The 13,480-nt window shown below is 35.2% G+C and overlaps 1 protein-coding gene across 1 annotated transcript; it reads right to left on the bottom strand.

Annotated features, from left to right (window-relative positions):
* Positions 1-421: 421 nt before the first annotated feature.
* On the bottom strand, positions 422-10,599 carry LOC134255995 (uncharacterized). The gene is made up of 12 exons (XM_062738594.1): positions 10,487-10,599; positions 10,105-10,155; positions 7,852-8,010; positions 7,512-7,645; positions 7,222-7,386; positions 5,877-6,940; positions 5,473-5,634; positions 4,183-4,611; positions 3,032-3,112; positions 2,313-2,602; positions 2,119-2,226; positions 422-1,960 (listed from the first exon to the last, which is right to left on the bottom strand). Exons 1-12 carry the CDS (start codon positions 10,562-10,564, stop codon positions 1,241-1,243), a joined length of 3,441 nt encoding a protein of 1,146 aa, XP_062594578.1. The 5' UTR covers positions 10,565-10,599; the 3' UTR covers positions 422-1,240.
* Between the last annotated feature and the right edge of the window lie 2,881 nt (positions 10,600-13,480).

The raw sequence follows: 13,480 nt of genomic DNA, 5'->3' as shown, positions 1-13,480 counted from the left end.
AATGCAAGAATTTACATTTAATTATTAATTTAAACATGCTGAGTAATTTTAAATCACCATTTCTAACAAAATAATCTATTAAAGATTTACTTAGTATTTACATTCTTCTTTTTTTTAATATTACATTGTATATATAATCCAAAAACAAGATATCAAATCTTAATATACATCTTCATATCTTCAAAACTGATATTTTACAAATTTACATAAATTGCACATTTTATGCACCCATCATATACAAAGTGAAATTATAACAAATTTACTCCTTTAAAATGAAACTTGAGTCAAATTTCATTTATACAGAGAGTAATGTTCTATAAAAAAAAAAAAAAAGGAACAAAACATGGAAATGGAAAAGTGCAACATCTAAAATTCATGAGGAAAAGTGTTCAAAAAACTCTTAACCATTATAATTCAGAGATAGAGAACTTAAGTTTTTTATTTCAACATGTAGCATTACTACATTCAACATGTAGCATTTACTGGTAGTATTTCTATACAAATACTGTAATACAAGGATTTTTAGCAGTGCATGAATAATGGTACAAAAAGTGATTAGTTCATGATTAGGAAAAACAATAACAAACTTGAACCTTGAAAATAAATGTACAGTAAATGTACAATTCATAAACAGACCAAAGATTAGTACAACTTTCTGGAGGCGTACACTCTTTAATTAGTATTTCACACAATATTTGCAAAAGATTTTTTTTAATAGAAAATTTTGATGCACCCTCAAAATTGCCTTGATGTTTTTTTTTTAAAGTTTTTATTGTGAGAGAATATGTATGTATGCATTAAATTGCTGTGCTTTTTTTCACAAAACAACAAGCATGAATATATAGCACTTGTACATGTTTAAAATCTAGATCTTTCTCAAAATAATTTCCAAAACAACTGAGCTCACTCGGTTCATCTAAATATTTATCTTAATCTATCACGATACCTTTACCCTTTTCATTACATGAATTTACACTCTTTAACATGTACACAATAATCTAAAAAGGATACTGCCTACATATGCTTATATTTACAGTATGTCATTGAAGTAATAATAGGGGAGTATGCAAAACAGTTTCCTTTCATCAAAATCTTTTATCATAACTGCTTTATATTAAGCATTGACAACCAGATTTGAGTTAGAAATCAAAAAGCAAAGAAAAACCTGCTTTGAAACAACAAGCTTGAGAAAGTCCCACACATAGGTAAGTCAGATTACAGTACAATATTAACACACACTTTATGTGACAGGGTCTCCATCCTCTTGTTTATCTGTTTCGTTCTCCAACTCATCTTTGGCATCAGCAAAGCTCTCATTATCACTAGCATTTTCCTCTTCCTCTTTCACCTGAACCGTTTCTGCATTCGATTCCACGGAATCTTTCTGTTCCGTCTCAAACTCCACATCTACTGGCTCCGTTTTGATCTCCACAGTTTGCTCCGTTTTGATCTCCAGAGTTTGTGATTCCTCACTTTCTTCTTTCTTTACTGTTTCTCCAACATCCTCAGTTTTTACACTTGCTTCTGGTGGAATTTCACCACTATGTTCTATACTCTCATGATCTATGCTACACTCGGGCTCTGATTTGACCACAACTGAGCTCTCTGTGTCCTCATTTTCTTTGTCTGTACTTGAAACAGATTCTGAAACTTCTGACACCACTATATTGTTTGAATTATTAATATTATCATCTATCGTACTGTCCTCAGTTTTTACAATATCTGTGCCCCCTGATGGTGCCTCCTTATGGCCTTGTAAGTCCTCATCCAATTCCTTACTATCTCTGGAAACTGTGGGGTCCTCAAAGGGCACCTGCTCCTCTGAAGACTCCAGCCCTACAGGGGGCACCTGCTCCTCTGAGGACTCCAACCCCACAGGGGGCATCTGTTCTATATGATCTTCTTGTGACACAATTTCCTCTGCTACATAGTCTTCTCTATGAAATTCCCTTTTCACTTCCTATGATTAAAACACATAAATAATTAACTTAACTATGCAATTATTCAATTATAATCAGCTGTATTAATTTGCAAGAATTTGCCCTTGATTTGCAGGATTTATACAGGTATTGAGCTGAAAATCCAAAGATTTCTGGATGAAATAACTGATTTGAATACCTTTGGATTGACAATGGGAATGGCAGCCTTTGCCCTCTTTGGTGTTGCTCTTGAGCCTCGCATTTGTAACTCGGGAGGATAATACACTGTTTGGTTTCGGAACATCTCCTGAATCAGTAAAAAAAAAACTATTAAGCCTATATCCTAATTACTTACTTCACTCTATATACATGTATCTACCTGATGAATCTTACCTGTGGTCCTGACTGTGTTGGGCTTTGTTGGGCCCCCACTGATGTGGGTTGAGTCCCTGGGGGTGAGGGGAAGCCTTGTTGATGGGTGGCTAATGCTGGTGGGTGATTTCCCATGGGAGCGAATCCAGCTAAAGGAACGGGGGGCACTGGAAAATTGGGGGCTGCTGGATACAGAACCCCTGTGTTGGTGTACTGAGGGGGGATCATTTGAACTTGTGTTGTCATGGCAGCTGGCTGGTTCCCAGGGAAGATGTGTTGTTGAGGAGTAGACATTGCAGCACTTGGTACAGCTAAAATACAAGTCTCGGTTAAATTAGTATGTCCAGAACAGCTCAGTTCCTGCCCCCTTTACTTGAAATATTAGATAATTACAGTATTTTGTTTATACTTGTGAGTATACTCATTATTTCACAAAGTCCATATTTTCTTCAATTCATTTTTCATCCATTTTGAAGAAATTTTTTTGTTTCAGAGAAAATAAGAGCCTCAACTAGCCTAAGCATCAAATTCTGGAAGTTACCATTTTGCTTTTTCTTTGCTCATAATAGAGAAGTGATATAATTATGGAAATCAATGTACAAATAAAATCTATCTGATGATAATCCTTGACATACAATCAAAAATGTATCCCTTTACAATGCTTACAAAAATTTGGCATCTCTTTTAAGTTTATGCTGGTGCATTATGATATTAAAGCATTTTTGGTGGCTTCTGCTTACCATTGATGGGGAATGCCACTGTAGCTATTGGGGGTCGGAGTATAGCAGGGTTAGGGTGTGTGGGGAAGTTGGCTTGGCTTGCTGTGGAGAGAGAGATAATCATGTACAATATACAATCCTTTATACCATACACGTAATGTGTACTCTATATGGTTTAAGCAGCATTCATGTGGAAAGTGAGTGAAATACAAATATAAAATTGAAACCAATATAATTATGATTCAATTAACTTAACTTTTAGTTAAATTAAATACAAATTTTATACTTATTGCAATATTGACATGAAAAACAAGTGTTCATTATTGAAATTGAAACTAACTTTCTGTCATGTGAGAAAGTTTGAAAATTATGAAATAAGCTCAGCATTGAGGAACAATTAGATATGTTAGTAGGTTCTGTTTGATCAAACTTCATAGAATTCACTTTAATAATTACATATTATGAGCATTGGCACTTTCTTGATATCATGCCCCCACCCCCTAAAAAAAAGATGATTCCACTTTAATCTGCAGCTACAGTACTGTAAATCATTTTTACATTCTCAACACTTTCTATATAACTAAACAAGATTGCATGCTCAGAAAATTTCATTCTATCATAAATATGAAGCAATACTTGCAAAAAGTAAGGTGTCGTGAGAATCTAGTGATCTACAATAACATTTACTGTATACAGGGTGATTTTCGCCAAGTTATTTTCGCACTTTCACACTTGCAAACAATTTTGCCCCGTTTTAAATTCACCCAATCAAAGTTTTGTTTAAGAAATTATACTGTATTCTTTGAATTTGTCCCATCTTAAATTTGCCCAAATGAGGGTAGGGTAAAAGGGGAGAAAATAAAATGGGGGCAAAAATTTCCCTGTATATAGTACATGTAAATCCTTATTGCATTTTATCAAGCCCAAACAGCTTGCTGTTTTTAACCGATAAAACCCTAGGAATTGGATCTCTATTTTTAGATTACCACTATAACATGCCAATGCCCTCAAATAAGTTTTCTGCATTAAAAAGCTCTGAAAGTATATTTCATTCACAAGTATGATAAATTAATTGAAAAACAGATGAAGGTTGATCTTTTTACAAGACAAAATGACCATGCTTTAAATATCAGGATGTGCATGTGCAAATAAGAAAAAGATGTTAGATTTACACATCTGAGCCCGTGCTTGGTCTCGGACTTCCATCAACAGCTTGCAAAACATGTTTTGGCCGTTGAAGTTTTTTCCTGTTCCCCAGAATAAACTCGCGACATCGTGAGCCAGTGGTTTGTTTCCAGTTGCCAGAAGGGCAGTACGGAAGGGCTCCACTTGTTTAAATTTTTCTATAAGTATATCTTTCATGACTCTACATCTGGTATTGATCCATTTTTCAGACGGATTTATGCTCTTTGACAACATTTTGACTTTATTTGCAGCCTCGGTTTTTCTCATCTCCTCGGCCAGTTCTTTTTTATTATGAAATACAGCCTTGCTGAATTGATATGCATGTTCAGCACTAGCGAAATGATTGTTATCCCATTTAATTGCACAAAGGTAAAAGTTTGACAGAGGGTTTTCATGTCCTTTGATGAAAACAGTGTCTGAAAAATAGTTACATTTTATTAACTTTATATTTTTTCCAGTATTAGTCAATGTATATCTGCTAAAAGTTTTAAGTGAATTACCGGTATATACAATAAATCTGTGTAGCTTTAATTTTAATTTTCCACCTATGAATTGTATACAGTGTATTTTAGGCCACATTTGATAAATACACGGCTGTTTAACATTTTTAGATAAATGAAAATACAGCCAAACCTGTATAAAACAACCTTTCTAGGTAATTTTAGAACTTCTGTATCCTGATAGGTCATCTGTTCCTTATTAATCAGGTGAATGGAAATTAAAGGTACATATACATGTATCACAATTCACACTTCTAATGCCAGAATTTAATGGATCTATTTTTTAATGTTTTTGTAAAAACAGCATCTCTTAGTTTTTAGATTTTTTTTTTTTTTTTTTTTAAAGTGTACTGAAATGTTTTTTGCTGATTTTGTTTGCTTAAAAAAAAAAGCTACATTCTCACATACAGCAACATTTGCTTTGGCACCGGTTGCTTCCTGTATGTATATTTTGTCTTGACTCCAGCTTAAATTTGGCAAAATTGTAAGTGCTAGTCTTTCTAAAGACATAAAGGAGGATTTCCAAGAAATTACAAATATCCAAGATATGCAATATACTGTGTGACTGCTATTATTACAGGTGAATATCCAAATATACAGCTCTTACTAGCAAAATTTATTTCATATGTGCAGGATTAACAAAGATAACCAGTTTAATATTAGTTATTCTGAAAACATAGGGAAACATGGATTCATGCAAAGAATACATACACCAACTAACCCAACAGTGTTGAATACAATGTATTAAAATATTCCATACATCACACTGAATTTTACCTGGAGGATAGAATGCCTTCTGTCCATCTATTGGCTGTTCCGTGAATCCCCCCACGTCAGGCATGTTACGCTGTCGTTGGGAGGAGTAGCGCTTAGGTTTACCTCCCTGGTCCTGCTTACTGTACGCTTTGTTGTCAAACTGCTGGGACTGGATAACTTCCTCTGATTAAACAAACACCAATCTTGAAACATTTTGTTGTAAACCAAGACAGAATTCCAAAATCTTTAACTAGGCAAACCAAAACCCCCAAAAATAAAATTTAATGAAAGTACCGGTAAGTCAGATCAATTTTTATCCTCATATCAATATATCTCTTAATTTTTACACTCCATATTCTGTAATTTTTTACTTAATAATTAATTCATTAATAATTTAAGGATTTTTAATTTCTCAGATGACAAACCTTGCTTTCCCTGTGGCTCTGGTGGTGGTGCCGCCTCCTCTGGAACCACTGGCGGGGGTGGCTCCTCTGGTCCCCGTCCTGACTTGACACGCCGTTCCTTGGAGTAAGACTTACGCTCCCCAGTGTTCTGTACAATTAATGACTCTGCTACAGGTGCCACCTGAGGCTGACTTTCTCTCTGAGGGGGAGGGGGAAAACCCTGCTTACCCTCAGGTGGAGACGCAGGTGGGGACATATACACCTCCTCATCTCCCCCTGCCCCCTGCTGAAGTGAGGGATCACCCTCTGCAGCTGCCATGTTTTGCTTCATTCTCTGAAACCTTGGAGGGAAATTCCTCTCTGGGGGGAAGTTTCTCTCCGGTTCAGTTTTTCTCCCCCCAGGTCTCCTACTGCCTCTGCCTCCTCTTGACCCCCTCCCTCGTCTATAACTGTCATTATATGACCTTCCCTCTTGTTCAGGACTTATCCATTCCTCTCTGGGATATGATGTCCTTTCGGCACTTGATCTATTATCTTTGCCTGAACGACTGTCATAATCACTTTTCTCAGAATAAATTTGTTCATTGTTGTCTCTATTGTATGAACGATTCTCCCTCTCTGAACTGTTTCTATTATCCCTAGGACCCCTATTATCTCGATCTTGACTGGAACGTTCACCTCGACTATGATATTCCTGCTCATTCCTCCTATCACTCTGAAACCCACGATTATGATATTCTTGATCACTACGCCTATCATTTTGATATCCCCTGCCTTCATCAGATCGCCTGGGCTTTTCCTTGTATCCTAGGTCAGGAAAATCTTCCCTATTGTTGAAGTCTCCCTGACCAGACTTATTATAACCTCTGTTCCTGTTGTTGTAGTAAGAGTTATCGTTCCTGTATCTGTCGTTCCTCCGGTAGTTGTCTCCCCCTCTCCTGGAGAAGCCCCGCCCACCTCTTCCATTCTCATCATACTCCCGTCTCCCACCTGATTTTAGACTGTTGTAGCTATTTTTATTTTGTACATAATCTCCTTCAGGTATAAAATCTCTGAATCGTGACCTCTGTTTGGATCGAGGACCTCTGCAAGAAAATTATCCATACATAAAATAGAAGTATGTTTATTAACATAAGAAATAAACAAATCAAATGTAAACATTTTCATTTGACTAAATGCCCACCCAAAGAACACTTAATATTCATGCCATTTACTTTAATAATTTTATAATTTATCTTCATATATTAGTAAAAGGATGCACAGTTTGCATTTGGAACATTTGGATGAAGAAGGAACATCTGAAATGTCAGTTTCAAAGATACATCCCTGTAACTTCTGTCGCCGTTATAAACATTAATTTTTTTACCTGGATTGATTGCTCCTAGGAGGGGCGTCTGGGGCTTTGTCACTCCTTGTGATGTCATAACCATACACACTGTACAACTCAGCCCGCGTCTTTGGAGCCTGCATAGCCTCATTGTATCTATCATGCTGCCATTTTCCTTCATCTTTCCATAACTTTTTCTTTGGTCTATGAATGACAACAGTACATTTTTTCTTGGTGAAGAAACATGTTTAAAAAATTGTCTGTGATATGGCTGTTAAAAAATTATAATAAAAGTTGTCAATGGAATAACTCATTTTAAATAAATTTACTTCTTCTCATCCTCCTCCTGTTCATCCATTGATATCCTCATGTCATGTTCATAAAATGCTCCCTGCTTGGGGACATAGGCTGGATTCTTCTTGTCTTCATCATCATCAACAGCTTCATTACCCTCTGGCTGCTCCTAATCATCATAAAACAGAAAATATTAGCCTACGTAAATGGAAATCATCGATTGAAAATGTGTCATATTTACAAATTAAAAAGAGTCAAGATTTTTTAAAGTAACCAGATATTGCAGTCACTTTTTATCAATGTTAAAAAAAATTTCTGAAGTATATTTTTTCTAAAATGGTTTATGAGAAATAGTAGCATATTAAATGTTCTTACCTCTCCGTCACCACTCTGTCTTTCCTCATCGATTCCATCATCACCTTCAATGATGACACTTTCATCTTCTTCATCATATGACTCATCATCTTCTTCCTCACTTTCCTCTTCTTCATCTGTTTCTTCCTCCTCACTTTCTTCTTCATCTTCTTCTTCATTCTTTTGTCAAAAATGCGAGCAAAATATGCAATTAAGCTAGAACTAAGATGGCTTTTTTCTGCATATCTTATGTATATCTTATGAAAATGAAAGAAAACAACAATATTCAGCCTTAGAAAAAGCTTTGACACATTTAATTGGAATGTGAAAATTTTTCAAACCTTGGATCACAATTCACAGGAGAGAATCACTCCCGCACTTGCACCAATACGGAAATGCTTATAAGAGGTATCTCCCCCTTACCCCCCGCCCCTCCAAAAAAATGGAAAAAGCTACATCATTGCAGTGCACTTTCTTAGATTTAATCAGATTGGGCACAACCTACCAAATGGTCCTTTATCCCCCGTTTGGTAGACAATCTACCATATCGGTGACGAATTTTACTAACCAAATGGGGGACTTTTTTATTCTATTGCAATTTTTATTTTAAAAAAAACAAAAGCGCATTTATTTAGGCATTGGAGGATTTTAGTGTACATATTCCTCGCACAATTAACATAAATCAGTCGAATTTCTATGTGCAATTTCTCCGTAACTTCGTAAAAACAATACACATAGTTGTCTGTAACAGCCAAACTTCTTGATCAATCAATCAAAAAAAATCTTTGTTGTGTCTTGTTGGATAAAAATTCAATTTTATCTGGTGATTTATCTCTTGCTGAGTTCACTTTCAATCTTTTTTTGAATCTTCGTCAATGTTTATCGCCATAAAATCCTGTTAAACATGAGCTCCTCATGCCTTACCGGTATGGTGGACACTTCCTGCCATAAAGTTACATTTTTCCAGAGTTGAACGTAATATTTGTTGTCATTTTTCTTTTAGGATGAAGTTGAAGATTCCATGCGACCTTTTGGGGTTTAATATGCATATTACTGGTGAATTTAATAAATTTGAAAAATAATATTCAATAAAAGATGTGCAAAATGACTTTTGCCAATATTCTTGTTTATGTTCCATCATTTTAAAGCAATAATTATATAACACTCCAACTGCATTTACTATTTTTATGAAGAGCAAAGCCATTGTATTCAAAACAAAAGGAAATAGAGGCGAAAACTTATTTTTCTTCTGATTTCCTGATTGAAAATTAACACAAATGTGCCTCCGTAGTTAAATCCGACTTTTCAACAGGTTTAAAAAAGATCATCGTTTTGATTGGTTTGCACTAATTGATTGGTTGCCCAGATGATCGAAATTGAAAGTAAAGGACACGATTGACAGGTGCAGCATCGTTGGCATCTTCTCAAGTCAAGAGTTTCTGATCCGCTCCACATAAACCCTTGACCGAATAGGCTAAGTTTGACAGGGTTTACTGTAATGCCATCTAGTGAGATTACACATTTTGAACTCTACTGAGCTCTGCTATTAGCCAATCAGAGTAAATGAACTCAACAGAGAATTCGAGATAATATTGGTAGTCGGTAATAAATTAAATGCATCTCAACTAAAAAGCTGAAATAAACCTTTAACTGGGCTATTTAATGTTAAAGACGCTATCCTTGGGACTACAACTGGAGCGTTTTTCTCTTTTCAATTTAGTTTCAGTTTAAATAAAACAATGATTTTGATTGGTTCATGCAAACTTACATGAGACCAATCGGAGAACGTATTTCTAACCCCGACAACTTAGCCTATTAGGTCAAGGGTTTATGGGGAGCGGAGCGGATCAGAAGATCTTGATTTGAGAAGATGTATCGTTGGAGAAGGAGAAAATTTTCTTTTAAAGTAAAAAACGGAGAAACATTGCACTTGTTTACATAAGCTACATTTTTGTCAAATTTTTTAACGACTCTGCGTAAAAAATTGCACATAGAATTTCTGATTTTTTCCAAACAGAACACCGATAAATATCTATATTTTATTCCACATGGTTTAAAATTACGTGCAATTCCACTCCACTCCATGAAATTAAACACAACCAATTTTGTCCCCCAAATGGTCAGTAAAATTCATTACCGATATGGTAGATTGTCTACCAAATGGGGGATAAAGGACCATTTGGTAGGTTGTGCCAACCTGTTAATGGGTTGTCCCATCACATACAAAAGGAGCATATATCAAAATAAAAACTTTACAGTAATCTTTATGACTACCTTGACTTTCCGTTTTAGATCATTATCATCTGGTACTTCATCTCCATTATCCTGAAACATCAAATAACAAGTGAATGAAGTGATGAAAAATATAAATGTGCAAAATTGTGAATGGATGAAACGAAAGTTAAAACAATTATAAATATAAAGAAACTATATAAAAAAAATGTGTTTTCTAATTGTTTCCATATCGCTTGCTCCTTATAATGTTTAGCATTAATTATACTTTTTAAAGCCAAAGAACGGGACGAAAAAGACTGAATTGCTATAGTAAGAAAACTGAGGAAATTCGAGAAAACGCTCATACATTCAGACAAGATATGTGACCATTCCTTCATCTGAGGCACAAACCTCCATTCAAAAGCAAAAATGTGTTTCTTACATCGTGTGTTCGATCATGTCTCGTATCCTCTTCGCTCTCGGCTTCGGAAATATTCTTTCGCCGTCGCCTTTCCGCCATTTTCTCAATAAAACCCTGTGAGGTACCCCGTGTAACTGCAAGAGAATTCCGATCCCGATCCCTTTTTCGCAACATTGGCTTCATCTGTTAGGCCTAAACCATCCAGGGACCCTGAGTTGATACACTGCCGTTGAAACATTTGAAGTCTTCGTTACAGAGAAGAATATTATGTTTAAGTTTTTTCTTGGATACATATAGTTTGTTTCATCTTTTCTTTACTAATTATTCCTTAAGTACGGACACTTGTGATAATCACCCGTTTCTCCCGGATTTTTCGTTTGTATCATTTCAAATTAACTCAGTTTGAAGATATTGCTTTTTTTAAATTCTTATATATTTTATATATGTTTTTAAAAATTATTATTCATATTAAAATCACTGACTAGCTAACTTCATTATTCAGTCTCAAAAATTCCAAGGAAGGAACTTTTCGAAAATTAAAAATCACACTTTTTTTTCAAAATTCGAGAACATCAAAAAGTATGACTTTTCTACACTTTATACAACCATTTCTCGAGATAGATTTTAAAAAGGCTTTGGAAATCAAAGACAACTGCTTCTTAAATAAAAATGGAAGTAGGAAATTGTTGTATCTTAAAGCTGTGATGGTCATCAACTATTAAAACAACTTTGAAACAAGATGTGTTTGTGAAACACTGATGCCCCCGTATAGCAGCTTATGGCGAATGTTGAATTCTCTAAAAAATTAAAAGATTGTCAAACTCCAAAGGTCAAGGTCATAAGGTCAAAAGTCTTGATACCAAAGGGAAGTTCTTGTTACAAGGTATACACCTGTGAAATATGAAAGCCCTGGTACTAACTGTTCAAAAGTTATGACCAAGGTTAAAGTTTTTAAAAAGTGGGTCAAACTCTTAGGTCAAGGTCAAAACTATTTTTACCAGCTGAAAGGTCTTGTCACAATACATATACATCTTAAGTATGAAGGCCCTATCTCCAACTATTCAAAAGTTATGGCCAAGGTTAAAGTATTTGGTATTTTTTTGTAAAACTAGGTCAAACTCCAAGGTCAAGAAGTCACATTTGGTACCCAAAGAAAGGTCTTGTCACAAGGAATACACCTATGAAATATGAAAGCCATAGCCACACCCACTAGATAGTTATGGGCAAGGTTAAAGTTGACAAAAGACAGACAGAAAACAGACAGACAAACAAGCAGACAGGACAAAAACAATTTACACCCGGGATCTTCGATCCAGGGGCATAAAAAAAACTACGATTTTACACTGAAAAAATTAAAGGATGCCGGGAATTGTATTTATGTACGTAGTCCTCGAAAACCAGGTCTTTCAACAAACTGTTGGAATTCCGATAGACATTAATTGTGCCCCAGTATTAGACGACCTGTATTTTATACTCCCACTAAGCAGGATTTACTCAGAAACTTCTACCTGAGAATTCAATTCGAGATTTATGCAGATATATCGACGACGTATAACAATTACATGTAACAGCATATATCGACTCCATATATCCCGGTGAACTTGATATTAAAGAAACCCCAGAGTCTGCCATAGTGTATCTGTTTTTGGATGTTTTACTAGCTATAAATGGTAACGGCAAACTAACGACTCAACCGTTTGTAAATTTTTTAGACTAACTACTGTTCGCTATCTTCACCTCTTTTATATTTCAACTCGAGCTTGTAACTGTGTGTTTGTCGTCTTTTTTTCCTGCACGGAGGGGGGGTCTAATTTCTGTGTTTTAGTGTAGATATTTGGACATCATCTCTTCAATGACAACTCGATCGTCTTTCCCTTTCTTCTCCTCTCCCCCTTTCCTCTAAGAGGACAGAATTTAGCCAGAAGTTCCTCTTTTCTGTTATCCTGTGAATTCCAGTGGAGGACGTTTACTGTGATGCTGAGGGGTACGTTATCATAACTACACTTTACCAGTTCATACATGAGATTGGGACATAGCCTATTATATACTTTATGTACATGAAATAGTTGTTTATTTGATGAGAACATAACATGAAGTATAGCTGGTATCATGGCCATAGGATACTATAGAAAACATAGCTAGTATATGTTTGTATCCCCTCCAATAAAAACGTCTGTTTGAATTTTTTTTGGTAGTTGATAGCGTTGATAGTGAAAATGTATGACTGAACTCCCCCCCCCCCCCCCCCCCCCAATGAAGTCGCTTCCTACGACCTAGCATGGGAATTTTAATGCAAATTTTGTATATTTATATTACAGTCTGCTGCATCTGCACCAAGGTTCAAAATATAAAAGAGGTATCCCTTGTCTAATTTTTTTCATGTTGTAAACAGATTTTTACTTGTGGGGTCGGGGAGCGCGTTCATTCACGTTCTTTCTTTCTTATCGGTATCTATACAAAAAAAATCCTTCTTAACAATTTATTTAAGATATAAGGCGCGGAAATTTTCTCCAAAATAAACATACTTTATTTTTTATCAGCAGGATTTGTATCATGAGACAAGTAGAACCCGGAAGAGAATTGGCTGAGTAACGATCTAACAATTTTGAATTGAATTGTCCTAAAAGAAATGAAAACCATTCTGCAAATCTTTTACTTTGAATGGACAGTAATTTATTTCGCCGCAGCGTACGGTAAATATTCTTTTTTTTTTTTTTCGTTTTTATACATTCTAAATAGATATTTTCGTCTGAAGTCTTTGAAAAGGAAATGTTTTATTCCAAACCGAGGTCAAAGTCATGCAGTTATATATGTAGATGCCTTCCAAAATTATTCATTGATAGGTATAGTTGTAATGTTTTTCATTTTAAAAATTCACATAAAATCGATAAGGCCATTTCAAAATTTTGTCTTTGTTTAGCGTCCACAATTAATTTGAAAACTTATATTTCTATCAAAAAAAAAAAAAAAAAAAAAAGAAACAAAAAAAGAAAAAAATCGCACAGACCAAACGGG

This window comes from Saccostrea cucullata, unplaced genomic scaffold (genome assembly GCF_032062105.1).
Source record: "Saccostrea cucullata isolate Sc308-1 unplaced genomic scaffold, CSIRO_AGI_Scuc_v1 ctg959, whole genome shotgun sequence".
NCBI lineage: Eukaryota > Metazoa > Mollusca > Bivalvia > Ostreida > Ostreidae > Saccostrea > Saccostrea cuccullata.
Note: the sequence above shows the minus strand (reverse complement) of the source record. Positions and strands in the feature narration are given on the sequence as shown.